This window comes from Penaeus vannamei, chromosome 41 (genome assembly GCF_042767895.1).
Source record: "Penaeus vannamei isolate JL-2024 chromosome 41, ASM4276789v1, whole genome shotgun sequence".
Taxonomy (NCBI): domain Eukaryota; kingdom Metazoa; phylum Arthropoda; class Malacostraca; order Decapoda; family Penaeidae; genus Penaeus; species Penaeus vannamei.
Window position 1 is genome coordinate 23,735,836 of NC_091589.1, and position 12,500 is coordinate 23,748,335.

At 37.6% G+C, this 12,500-nt stretch overlaps 2 protein-coding genes across 2 annotated transcripts in view; one reads left to right on the forward strand and one right to left on the reverse strand.

Annotated features, from left to right (window-relative positions):
* Cerk (Ceramide kinase) overlaps positions 1-11,223 on the forward strand; it is a 105,230-nt gene extending 94,007 nt beyond the window's left edge. The window contains exons 5-9 of the mRNA XM_070117939.1: positions 1,713-1,790; positions 2,987-3,303; positions 3,725-3,907; positions 5,255-5,379; positions 7,320-11,223. Coding sequence (XP_069974040.1) covers positions 1,713-1,790; positions 2,987-3,303; positions 3,725-3,907; positions 5,255-5,379; positions 7,320-7,419 — 803 coding nt within the window. The 3' untranslated portion in view covers positions 7,420-11,223. The remainder of the gene's footprint in view (positions 1-1,712; positions 1,791-2,986; positions 3,304-3,724; positions 3,908-5,254; positions 5,380-7,319) is intronic.
* Positions 11,224-11,753: 530 nt separating this feature from the next.
* csul (protein arginine N-methyltransferase 5) overlaps positions 11,754-12,500 on the reverse strand; it is a 21,422-nt gene continuing 20,675 nt past the window's right edge. Inside the window, exon 12 of the mRNA XM_070117938.1 lies at positions 11,754-12,500. This exon is cut by the window's right edge and continues 1,068 nt beyond it. The gene's annotated coding sequence lies outside the window, so the exon portion shown is untranslated.

The following is a 12,500-nucleotide window of genomic DNA, read 5'->3' on the forward strand; positions in this document are numbered from 1 at the left end:
ATATATATATATATATATATATATATATATATATATTACTGTTGTTACTATTAGTTTGGAAGAAGAAGAAGACATAGGAGGAAGACATAGGAGGAAGACATAGGAGGAAGACATAGGAGGAAGACATAGGAGGAAGACATAGGAGGAAGACATAGGAGGAAGACATAGGAGGAAGACATAGGAGGAAGACATAGGAGGAAGACATAGGAGGAAGACATAGGAGGAAGACATAGGAGGAAGAGAAGGAAATTAAAATGATAGAAGGAAATTCCAAAAAAGAAAAAAAAATATAAGGATAGATAATAGAGATAGATGAATAGATAAACGATGAATAAGATAATATAAAGGTAATATCATAAAGGAAAAAAGAAGGAAAACGAAAGAAAGAAAATGGAAGAAAAAAAAAGATTTGAAAAAAAGAAAACCAAAGAAACAAACAAAAAGAAAAAAAAATGAAAAACAGGAAAAAATGAAGGAAACAAAACTGAAAACGAGAAAAAAGTGAAAGAAAACGATATAAAGAAAAGAAAAAAAGAAAGAAAGGAACGCGATGGGCAATCCATGGGACCCTCCCGCCGAAATCCGTGCATTATTGACGAGTCCGAAGCCGTGGCCAGTGTCATTGCCAATCGATAGGACACACTTAAACGAATTTTTGGTCTGGTTTTATCCGGATTTTTGTGTATGTAGTTTTTTTTGTGCTTAGTCGTGGTTATTTATTTTTTTTCTTTGTTTATTTCTTTCTTTTCCTTCTTCCTTCCTTTCCTCGTATCATATTATGGGTGGAGGGATATTGGGATAAAGATAGATAGATAGATACGTAGATATGTTGGTAGTTACATATATAGATAGATAGATATATGAATAGATAGGTAGATAGAGATGAATAGATAGGGATAGATAGGTAGATATAGACACAGATACAGATATAATTTTAATATAAACACTTTCGGTTTTGTTATCGTTATAAAGATTAAATTTTACATTTTTCTTCTTTTTTTACTTGGCTTTCTATTTTTGTTTTGCTTCATTGCCGTTATCTGTCTTTATCTTCCATAATTCTTTAATCTATTTCACTTTTTTTTTTTACTAATTTTGATTTATATTGTTTTATATTTCTTTTCTTTCCTTTGCTTTCTTGTCACCATTCTCTATTTTATCTCTTTATCTCTCTTATCCTTTTAATCTCATTTATCCCCTTCTATATATATATATATATATATATATATATATATATATAATTGGATATGTTATTTATATTTCTTTGCTCTACTAATATTTATCTCTTTTTCTCGCTTTTCTCTCTTATCCTTTTAATCTCATTTATCTCCCCTTTATATATATATATATATATATATATATATATATATATATATATAATTAAAGAAATACGTTATATTTATTTTTTATTTTATTTTTTTGTTACGTTTTATCACCATTTATCTCTTTATCTCACTTAGCTCTCTTATCCTTTTAATCTCATTTATCTCCCCTTTTTTATATATAATTAAAGAAATGCGTTATTCCTATTTCTTTCTCTTTTCGTTTTATCACCATTATCTCTTTATCTCACTTAGCTCTCTTATCCTTCTAATCTCATTTATCTCCACTTTTTATGTATATAATTAAAGAAATGCGTTATTCCTATTTCTTTCTCTTTTCGTTTTATCACCATTATCTCTATCTCACTTACCTCTCTTGTCTCCCGACAGGTGGCAGCACGGACGCCACCTGCCACGGGACCCACGGAACGAGTGACGTCACCACAGCCGCTCTGCACATCATTATGGGTGAGTGACGGGGAGAGGGAGGGAGGGAGGGGAGAGGGGAGGGGAGAGGAGGTGGGAGGGGAGGAAGGGAGGGAGGGAGGGGAGAGGGAGGGAGGGGAGAGGGTGTGGGAGGAGGGGGTGGGGAGAAGGGAGGGAGGGGAAGGGAGGAGGTGGGAGGGGGTGGGTGGAAGAGAGGGAGGGGAGAGGAGGGTGGGAGGAAGGAGGGAGTGAAAGGGTGGGTGGGAGGGAGGGAGGAAGAGGGGAGGGAGGAGAGGGGGTTGGAAGAAAGGAGGGAAAAGGGGGTAGGAAGAAGGGAGGGGAGAGGGGGTGGGTGGAAGGGGTAAGTGGGAGGGGAGGGTGTGGGTTGGAGGGGTGGGAGAGTAGGGGGAGGGAGGGAGGGAGGGAGGAGGGGTGAGAGGATAGGGAGGGAGGGAGGGAAGGGGTGAGAGGATAGGGAGGGAGGGAGGGAAGGGGTGAGAGGATAGGGAGGGAGGGAAGAGGAAGGGAGAAATGTAAGAGGTGCAGAGAAATAAGGGAGGGTAATGGGCGAAAGGATGTAGTGGGGGGGAGGAGTGAGAGGAAAGAGGGAAGGAGGAGGAAGAGAGGGATTGGAAAAAGGGAGAAGGAGTTTAGAAGGGAAAGAACGCGAAGGGAGAGAGGAGGGATGGAGGAAGGGGATAAAAGTAGGAAGAAGGGAGAGAAGGAAGAATTAATACAAGAAGGAGAAGAAGGGAATAGGAAGGGGAACATTAGTAAGAGGGAAGAAAGGAGAAGGGAGGAAGAGGCGAGAAGAATCGAGAAAAGGGGAAGAGGAAAGAGAAGTCGAAGCAACAGGCTGAGGAGGGAGCTCGGTGCGGGAAGGAAGAAGGTCACTAAGGGTGCATTTTGCTTGCTGCTCAGAGGGAAAGTCCTGGTGAATGGCAGGGATATATCGCTGTATATACGTATATATATATATATATATATATATATATATATATATATATATATATATATTGTGTGTGTGCGCGTGCGTGTGTGTGCGTGTGTTTGTGTTTGTGTGTGTGTGTGTGTGTGTGTGTGTGTGTGTGTGTGTGTGTGTGTGTGTGTGTGTGTGTGTGTGTGTGTGTGTGTGTGTGTGTGTGTGTGTGTGTGCGCGTGTGCGCGCGCGCGCCTATGCGTATGTTAAAAATGAGGAAATGACAACTCCTACCCCCCCCCCCCCCCTCCCCCCCCAGGCGACAGCCGCAGCGTGGACGTGGCGGCGGTGCACGGCCAGGGGCAGCTCCTGGGCGTGGCCACCACCATGGTCTCCTACGGGTACTTCGGCGACCTCCTGCAGTCGTCTGAGCGGTGGCGGAAGCTGGGGCCGTCGCGGTACATCGTGTCTGGCCTCCTGCAGGTCATCCGCAACAGGTCGTACGAGGGGCAGGTCCGCGTGCGGTACCCGGCCACGCCCCTCGCGCAGCCGGACGACGCCACGCCCTGCAGCCAGCACTGCGGCGTCTGCTCGAAGGCGTCGCGGGCGGCGCCCCTGCCCGGCGAGTGGCACCAGGTGGGTACGCGCTGGTCTTGTTGGGGGGGAGGGGGGGGGTTGGTCGGGGGAAAATGGATTAAATGCCTTTTTTTGATGATAAGAATTCATGTCTAGTTTGTCCAACTGATTAGCACACGAGTTTAATTAAATGACCCCCTCCATTATGAAAAAAACAGAAGTTCAAGACATCTTCCACCAATAAAGAAATAGATAAAATGAAATGGATAAATAGATGGATAAATTTATTCAAATACTGCTTTCTTCATCATTCTTGAATTCGACACAAGTTGAAAACGCCTCTTTCCACCTTTCAAAAAAAAAAAAAAAAAAAAAAAAAAAAAAAAAAAAAAAAAAAAAAAAAAAAAAAAAAAAAAATCTCTCCCTCTCCACTACCCCCAAAACTCACCCCAATTCCCCCCCCCCCCCTTCCCTCCTCCAGTTCAGCGGCCGTTGGAGCGTCCTGACCTCCGCCGTGGCCTCGTGCTCCTGCCGGCTGACCCCCCACGGCGTGTCCCCGTCGGCGCACCTCGGCGACGGCTGCGCTGACCTCATCCTCGTCGCCGGGGGGTCAAGGTTCCGCATCCTTAGCTACTTGTACAGGACGAGCTGCACGGGCAATTCGGTGAGTGGGGTTGGGTGGGGGTGGAGGGTGGGTTGGGGTGGGGCGTTTTGTTTTTGTGTGTGTGTGTGTTTGTTTCTGGGTTTTAGGTTTTCTTTCTGTCTGTGAGTCTATTTTTTTTCTTTTCTCTCTCTCTCTGTTTCTGATTCTCTCTGTCTGTTTTTTTTCTTGTCTTTTCTTTCTCTTTATCTTCTATTTTCTTTTTTTTTCTTTTCTTGTCCTCTTTCTCTTTTCTTTATGATTTTCTCTGTGTCTGGGTTTGTTTTTGTTTTTCTTTTCTTCTCTTTTATTTCTCTTTATCTTCTCTTTTCTCTATTTCTCTTCTCTGCTTCTCGTCTTGTATAGAAAATACTCTTTTCTCACTTTCTCTTCTCGTCTCGTCTCTTCTCTTTTCTCTCTTACTCTTCTATTTTCTCTTCTCTTTTTGTCTCTTCTCTTTTCTCTCTTTCTCTTCTCTTCTCGTCTCTTCTCTTCTCTTCTCTCCTCTCTCTTTCTCTTTCTCGTCTCTTCTCTCTATATTTCTCTTCTCTTCTCTTTCTCGTCTCTCCTGTCGGTCTGTCTCTTTCTATCTAAGCCTTGACTTTTATTCCATTCCTGTTGTCAGTTTTTCATTCATAGCTGTGTCTATTGCGTATTACAGTCTCTATTTTTGTTGTAAATGTGTGTCAGTAAATTTGTCTGATTGCCTATAATTCCATGAAATACCAGTGAATGGATTAGGAAATAAACGCATCTATTTTTTGCCCCTTCCCCTACTTTTACCCCTGCCCTTACCGCTACCCCTACCCCTTACCCTTTTCCTTACTACTATCTCTACCCCTTCCCCTCCCTCTATCCCCTACCTCTTTCCCTTACCCTTCCCCTACCCCTACCCCCTCCCCTCCCCCTTCCCCCTCCCTCCCCTCCCCCTTCCCCCTCCCTCCCCTCCCCCTTCCCCTTTCCCTCTCCCCTCCCCTCTCCAACTCTCCCTTCCCCTCCCCCCTTTCCCTTCACCTCCCCCTCCCCCCTTCCCCCTTCCCCCTCCTCCTCCTCCTCCTCCTCCTCCTCCTCCTCCTCCTCCTCCTCCTCCTCCTCCTCCTCCTCCCCCTCCTCCTCCTCCTCCTCCCCCTCCCCCCCCTTTCCCCTTCCCTCCTCCTCCCCCTTCCACCTCCTCTCCCCCTACCCCTACCCCTCCTCCTCCCTCTCCCTTCCCACCTTCCCCCTTTCCCCTTCCCCCACCTCCTCTCCCCCTACCCCTACCCCTCCTCCTCCCTCTATCCCCTTCCCACCTTCCCCCTTCCCTTCCCCTTCCCCTCTTCCTCTTCCCCTTCCCCTACCCCTTTCCCCTTCCCTCCCCCTTCCCCCCTGCAGTTGAGCCTGGGCCACGTGGACGTCCACCGCGTGCAGGAGCTGCAGTTCACGCCGAAGGTGTCCGGGCCGCAGTCGTCCTGGAACTGCGACGGCGAGCAGCTGAACGAGCCCGCGCTGACCATCAAGTGAGTCATGGGGGGGGAGGGGGGGGGGGAAGACGGGGTTTTAATTGGGGGTTTTAATATATTTTTTTAAATTTTGTTTGTTTGTTTTAGGAAGAACGGGGTTTATTTTTTTTCAGAATTTTCATTTGTTTGTTTAAAAATTTTTTTTTTTTTCATTGTATTTTATTTTATTTTATTCTTTTTTTAGGGGGAGGTGGTAGAGGGTCGTTGATTGTGAGGATAAAGGTTTTTGTTATTTTGTATTCTTTTGTTATTATTATTTGATTGTGTTATTACTATCTTTTTTATGGGGGGGGGAAGGTCATTTTTTGAGTCATTCGGAAAAAAGGTGTTTGATTATCCATTTTTTTTTTTTTTTTTTTTTTTTTTTTTTTTTTTACTGGGGAAGTAATATGTCAACTTGATGTATTTTTTTTGGGGGTCGCCTCTTTAATTTTGGGTTTATTTGGTCATATAAACTCAATAAACGAACAGGTAGTTTGCTGTAGTGGGTATTGTGGGTATCTGTGGGTATTTATGTGCCGGGTGGTGCAGCGGTAGCGTTCTCGTCTAGAGATCTGGGTGGTGCAGCGGTAGCGTTCTCGTCTAGAGATCTGGGTGGTGCAGCGGTAGCGTTCTCGTCTAGAGATCTGGGTGGTGCAGCGGTAGCGTTCTCGTCTAGAGATCTGGGTGGTGCAGCGGTAGCGTTCTCGTCTAGAGATCTGGGTGGTGCAGCGGTAGCGTTCTCGTCTAGAGATCTGGGTGGTGCAGCGGTAGCGTTCTCGTCTAGAGATCTGGGTGGTGCAGCGGTAGCGTTCTCGTCTAGAGATCTGGGTGGTGCAGCGTGGTGCAGCGGTAGCGTTCTCGTCTAGAGATCTGGGTGGTGCAGCGGTAGCGTTCTCGTCTAGAGATCTGGGTGGTGCAGCGGTAGCGTTCTCGTCTAGAGATCTGGGTGGTGCAGCGGTAGCGTTCTCGTCTAGAGATCTGGGTGGTGCAGCGGTAGCGTTCTCGTCTAGAGATCTGGGTGGTGCAGCGGTAGCGTTCTCGTCTAGAGATCTGGGTGGTGCAGCGGTAGCGTTCTCGTCTAGAGATCTGGGTGGTGCAGCGGTAGCGTTCTCGTCTAGAGATCTTGTTGACCCGAGTTCGATCCCGCGCGCTGCCAGTGGATGGTCACCCCGGCCATTCCTTGCACACAGGGAGAGATTCAGAAGCAGATGAAAAAGACAGTATGTCACAGCTAAGAATATCCTTTGTAATAAATGGAATAAGAAAGTTTAAATTGATTAAAAAATTGTTTATGCGGGTATGTTGTTTGTTGATTGTAGTTAGAATGGGGATTTATTATTTAATTGTCTTTGCAGTTGGGTTTAAAAGGGATTAGAATGGTCAATGGAGTCGGTTGAGGGGGAAAAAAAGGTTTTATTTCATTATTTATTTAAAGTTATTAGTGATTCCACTAATTTTCTTCTTTTTATGAGCTTCATAGTGTTGAAATTTGAGTGCTGGAGCTGAATTTTAAGAAATAGCGTTTACCTGTTTGGGATTTTCAAAAATTATTATTTTTGAGTTATTCGTTTGTTTATTTTCGAGGATTTTGTAGAATAACAACAGCTGATTATATTGCTGACGTTCAGATGAGTAAAGAGATATTTTCTTGTCATATATATATATTTTATGTCTTTTCTTCAACAGATCTGGACTTTTTATTTATTTATTTATTTATTTATTTATTTATTTATTTATTTTTTGAGGCCTAACCCCATGGACCCTCAAATAAAGAATAATTTTATAGTTGAGATTCTTGCAGAGATTCGATTATATGTGTTAACGATTTTTAGTGATTATTTACCTGCCAGTCCTCCTTTCGCCATGTTTTTTTTTCTCTCTCATGCTCTTCCCCCTTTCGTGTAATGATTTGATTTTAGTTTTGTTTTTATTTATTTATTTATTTTTCTTTCCAGGATTCACTGCCAGCGTCTGAAACTGTTCTGCCGCGGAGTCGAACAGAGGACGGACGATTCGCCGAAGTCAGCGCCAAAGAACAAAACATCTTCCCCGTAATATTGAAAGTCCGTTAATTTTAAGGTGTTTATGTATGTGGTTTACACTTTTTTATTTGAGTATTGTTTCGTTCAGTACGATTATTCACAGCTGTTATTTGTGGAGAAAGATAAGGATTTTAGGTTTTATTATTTTTATTTTTTATTATTATTATTTTTTTTTTATTGTAGTCAGTCAGTCAAGATTCTTCAGCTATTTAAGAAAAGAAATAATTCTAGTTTTTTATTTATTCGTTAACTAGAATTAAATCATATATATATATATATTTTTTAAATAGTAGCCAGTCAGTCAAGAACTGGAGGAAAATAATATAATATTCTACTCATTTTCTCATTAATTTTATATATTTTTTAATAAGTTATTCTCCCACATACATATACTTCGCCTTGTGATCGTAGAGTTTAAGTGGAAAACCCAGTCATATTATTATTATTATTATTATTATTATTATTATTATTATTGTTATTGTTACGATGATGGTAATGAGGATAATGATGAGGATGGTATATGATTATTGTAATGATACTGATAGGAGATGGTGATTTTGATTTTTGTGATCATTTTTGTTATTATGATGATAACTAGCTTGATTGTTATCATTATTATTTTTTAAAAATTGTTACTGCTATTATTACTATCATTATTATTATTATGATTATTGTTATCATTATTATTACTATTATTTTTATTATTATATTATTACTGTTATCATTGTTATTATTATTATCATTATTATTGTTATTATTATCAAGACTATCATTATTATTATTATTATTAGTGATATTATTGTTCTTATTATCAGGAATATCATTATTATTATTATTATTATCAAGAGTATCATTGTTATTATTATCATTATAATTATCATTATCATGACTATTTATTGCTTTAAAGATTATTGCTGTTATCAGAGACACATGCACACACATACACACAGACACATTTCCATCAATTTGATACTCGTGTTTTGGTTATAATGCCTTGCCTACTATTTCATTCAGATCAAGGAGAATGTACTCAACACGTCTAGAACATGTTTCCAATGCATTCATTGATGTTGCACGGAAGAAAAGGAATAACAATATCTTATTTAGCGGTTATTATTTTGGTCAATAAGGTCTGTTGTAAGGATTACATACTATTGTGGATGTTATTTTGCTCATAGTTTTATTGTAATTTGTTATTTGGAAGTGTGATTTTTACTGTTTTTTTTATGCAGTGTAGTGCACGAGATTTATTTTTGGATTCTGTTTTAGCAAGTTATTTATTTCTAGACATAGTCAGTGAGAGTCTCGAGTTTTAACTTTGTAACAAGGAAGCGCTTTTAGTGAAGAAGTGAACTGTCGTTTAGTACTCAAGTTCCGAAGGAGAAGAAAAGGAAAGAGAATCTCATATTGTGCTTTATCTGTAATAGTGTTTGAAGTGTTAATGGGAAGGAAATGTAGAGGATATGTATTTAAATTCCAGAAAACACATAGAGAGAGAACAGTGTAATTTGAAGCTGAACATGTGATTGTATACTAATATAGAGACTCTTTTGCTACTGTATGCAAATTGTATACAATAATATGCCAAAGAAAAACTGCACAGCATTCACTAACAGAGATAATTATATTTGACAGTTTTTGACGTTTCATTTTTCACGCGGTTTAGGGTCTAGTTAGTAGGCGTAGAAATACCCAAATTTAGCCTCTGTTTGGGAGGCAGAAAGGCTTGTTACAGAAGTTATTTGATTTTTTTTTTTATATATATACATATATTCTTATTGCGATTTTTAGAAAATATTTTACATGGGACCAAGCAGATAACTGATTTTGATTTTTTTTTTTCATAAATGTTTAGATCTCATGAAAATAGATGTTTTAGAAGTGATTATATGTCTTATTAACAAAATATATATATTTTTTAATGGTAATTTCAAGGGAGATAGTCGATTCTCAGCATTACTTTTGAAGCACAGTATAAACGACTAAAACTCATTTTTTTTTTAAAGGAATTTAGAAATAATTCAAAGGTCAGTTTCTATGTATATATGTATATATACATATACATATGCATACATACATACATATATATGTATATATGTATGTATGTATGTATATATGTATGTATATATGTATGTATATATGTATGTATACATATATGTATGTATACATATATGTATGTATACATATATGTATGTATACATATATGTATGTATACATATATGTATGTATACATATATGTATATATACATATATGTATGTATACATATATGTATATATACATATATGTATATATACATATATGTATATATACATATATGTATACATATAGGTATACATATAGGTATATGTATATGTATATGTATATAAGTAATTATTTTAATAGTTATTTTTATTGTGTTAAATGTTTCCTTGTAACTACACAAATTCATTCATTGAACATTATGAATTTCAGTTCAATTTGATTTGTTGTTTGGTGTTTATTAAGAAATTGCTATTTAAAACCATTGGTTTCATTTATACAGTCTTTCATGTGGTAAAATGTTTTATTTTTTTTCTTGTGTGTGTATCTTTGGCTTCTTTTTTCATCTTTTTTTTTTTTTTTTTTTAGATCCATTCATTCTTATTTTTCTTCTCCATTTTCTTCTTCTCTTCCTTCTTCATCGTCTTGCATACTGAATAGTGTGCCAAGTTACATTATTTTATTGTTATTAGATTCTTGTTCCATGGAATATGTTTTTTGTGATATCTTATTTAGAATATTATGAATATAAATGAAAATGAGGGAAATATGCTCTATTTTTTCATAGACTGTGATACTGTTTTATGCTCGAATATTGATACTGTGTTAATTTATTGGTAATGAAAATGATGAAAGGAGTCAATTTTAATATGCAAGAATGCATAAATGATAATAGATGTGTGTATGATTGTGTATGCAACATGAGAGATGGTTCTGTAAATAGATTGCAGACGTATACATTTATGCTTGCGTGAAAAGGCTGTGTGCATGTATGTTTGTGTGTGTATAATTCTCAAACTGGGCATGCTCCAATTTTTTTTTTTGTTGTATAAAATCAAATGAATATCTTAAGCAAAACATTTCTACTTAAGAATTAGGAGCATGGGATATCATAGAATCTGCCTTTGTAATAGATTATTATTATTTTTATATAAAAACCCAAAGAAATTAATGTGCCCGCTCAAATGTTTTTTAACATTTTTTTCGTAAAGTTCATCAGAGTATCAGAAAGCTGGTATAGATTTTCTAATGACATATGTTAAGTGTATGTATACTATTTGTTTATTTTCAGTTTTGGAGATTTAAAAATGAATATTATCGTATTTTTTCATACTGTAGATATAATTATATATTAACAGTGCTTAAACAGAAAAAAATTCAGATGAAAGCAGAATGTCAAAAAGGTTGTTTTGGGCAAAAATGGGAATTAAAAACAACATTGCAGTGATTATCTTATGCTGTTCACCCTGTAACTTAATTATCATTTTCATCAATAATATTGTACTTCTCAAACTAATCATTCCTGCATTTGTGTATCACTGTCACTCATATAATTAAGTGTTACAATGTTGATGTTAGAAATGGTGCAACGTAAGAGAGGCAGAGTTGTTTATTCTTTTAAGACCATTTTCTGCAAGAGCAATCAGGGGATAGAGTTTACACATTCCATAGATGTAAAGGTGTATAAATATAGATGCTATGTACTATGTGTATTGTAAGTATATAGAGATTGTGCAGTGTACTTTTGAATTGTATATTAATGTGTATAGTATCACAAGAGAATAAATGGAGACATGAGAATGTGTTTTTCTTCTCTGTGTCCCGACTCGAACTTAGCTTTAAGAAGTTTAGAAATGGGATTATTTCAATATAGAATTTGGAATACATCTGATTCAACATATCAGTTAATCATAATTACTAATTTTAATGAATTCATATTATAATTATGATTTATATTTATATAATTTATAATTAATTACATAACTATATATAATTGATTATTTAACTGTATATACAAATATATAATTACATATAAATTATATGCTAAAACTGTAATATAATTATGTAATCAACCCAATAGCTGCAACATACAGTATTTGCTACAGGGATTTTTGTTATATTAACATTCCAGCATATTTATATAAGGTCTGTCTCATTTTTGTCCTTATTCCTTAAAAAAGAAAACAAAAATAATTCTTTAAAACTCATTTTTACTCATGGACAATCATCAAATTCCTTAATTATATAGACTTTGAATCCAGGTTCCTCACTTCCATTCACAACAGGTTTATAAAAGGACTTCTAAAAAGGTCAATGACACAAAAGTAAATTATTATTCTGTATATTTTAGTGTCAATTTCAAAATATAAATTGTCAATTTTTATACAAGTAAAAACATAACACGAGTACCCTAAATTTTGAAACGAGGCTCTTGCGAAAACATTAAACATTTCATTAATAAAGTGATTGGAATCACTGCTCGTTTATCATATCTTTTGTTCGCAGCCTTTGAGAATATAAAGAAACAACGTCCACACTCGGTCCAGTGTAGGGGAGGAATGGAAGAGGGAGGGAAAAATTCTGATAACGACCATAAAAATCAATGCAGCCGAGTAACATCAGGTATTTCATTGTATTATTTGTGTTTCTGTGCCGGACTTCTAAACCGAACAGTCCGGGGTGTTTAGCCAATGCAAGAAGAAGCACAATTTTCTAAAGACCAGTGAGTCTTTAAGGAGTGCGGGACTAAGACAAAAGTAGTGATTTCTAAAATTCAGACAACCCATGAAGCACCAAATTACAAAGTGACAATGTCTCAGTGGAATAAAAAGCATGACTGGAAAAAAGATGGAAAAAGAGAGTAAGCAGAGAGAAAAAATAAAGATTAGAGTAGAGTGGACAGTCAGGGAGAGGGCAGAAGAGAATGGACAGTAGAGAAGAGGGGAGAAGCGAAGAGGTAAAGGGAGTTGAAGGGAGGGAAGGAGAGAACCGGTGTGGTGAGGAGTAAGTAAGGGGGATGAGAGGGAATAGGAGAAAGAAAAGATGAGAAAAGACATGGTATTTAAAAGAGGGTA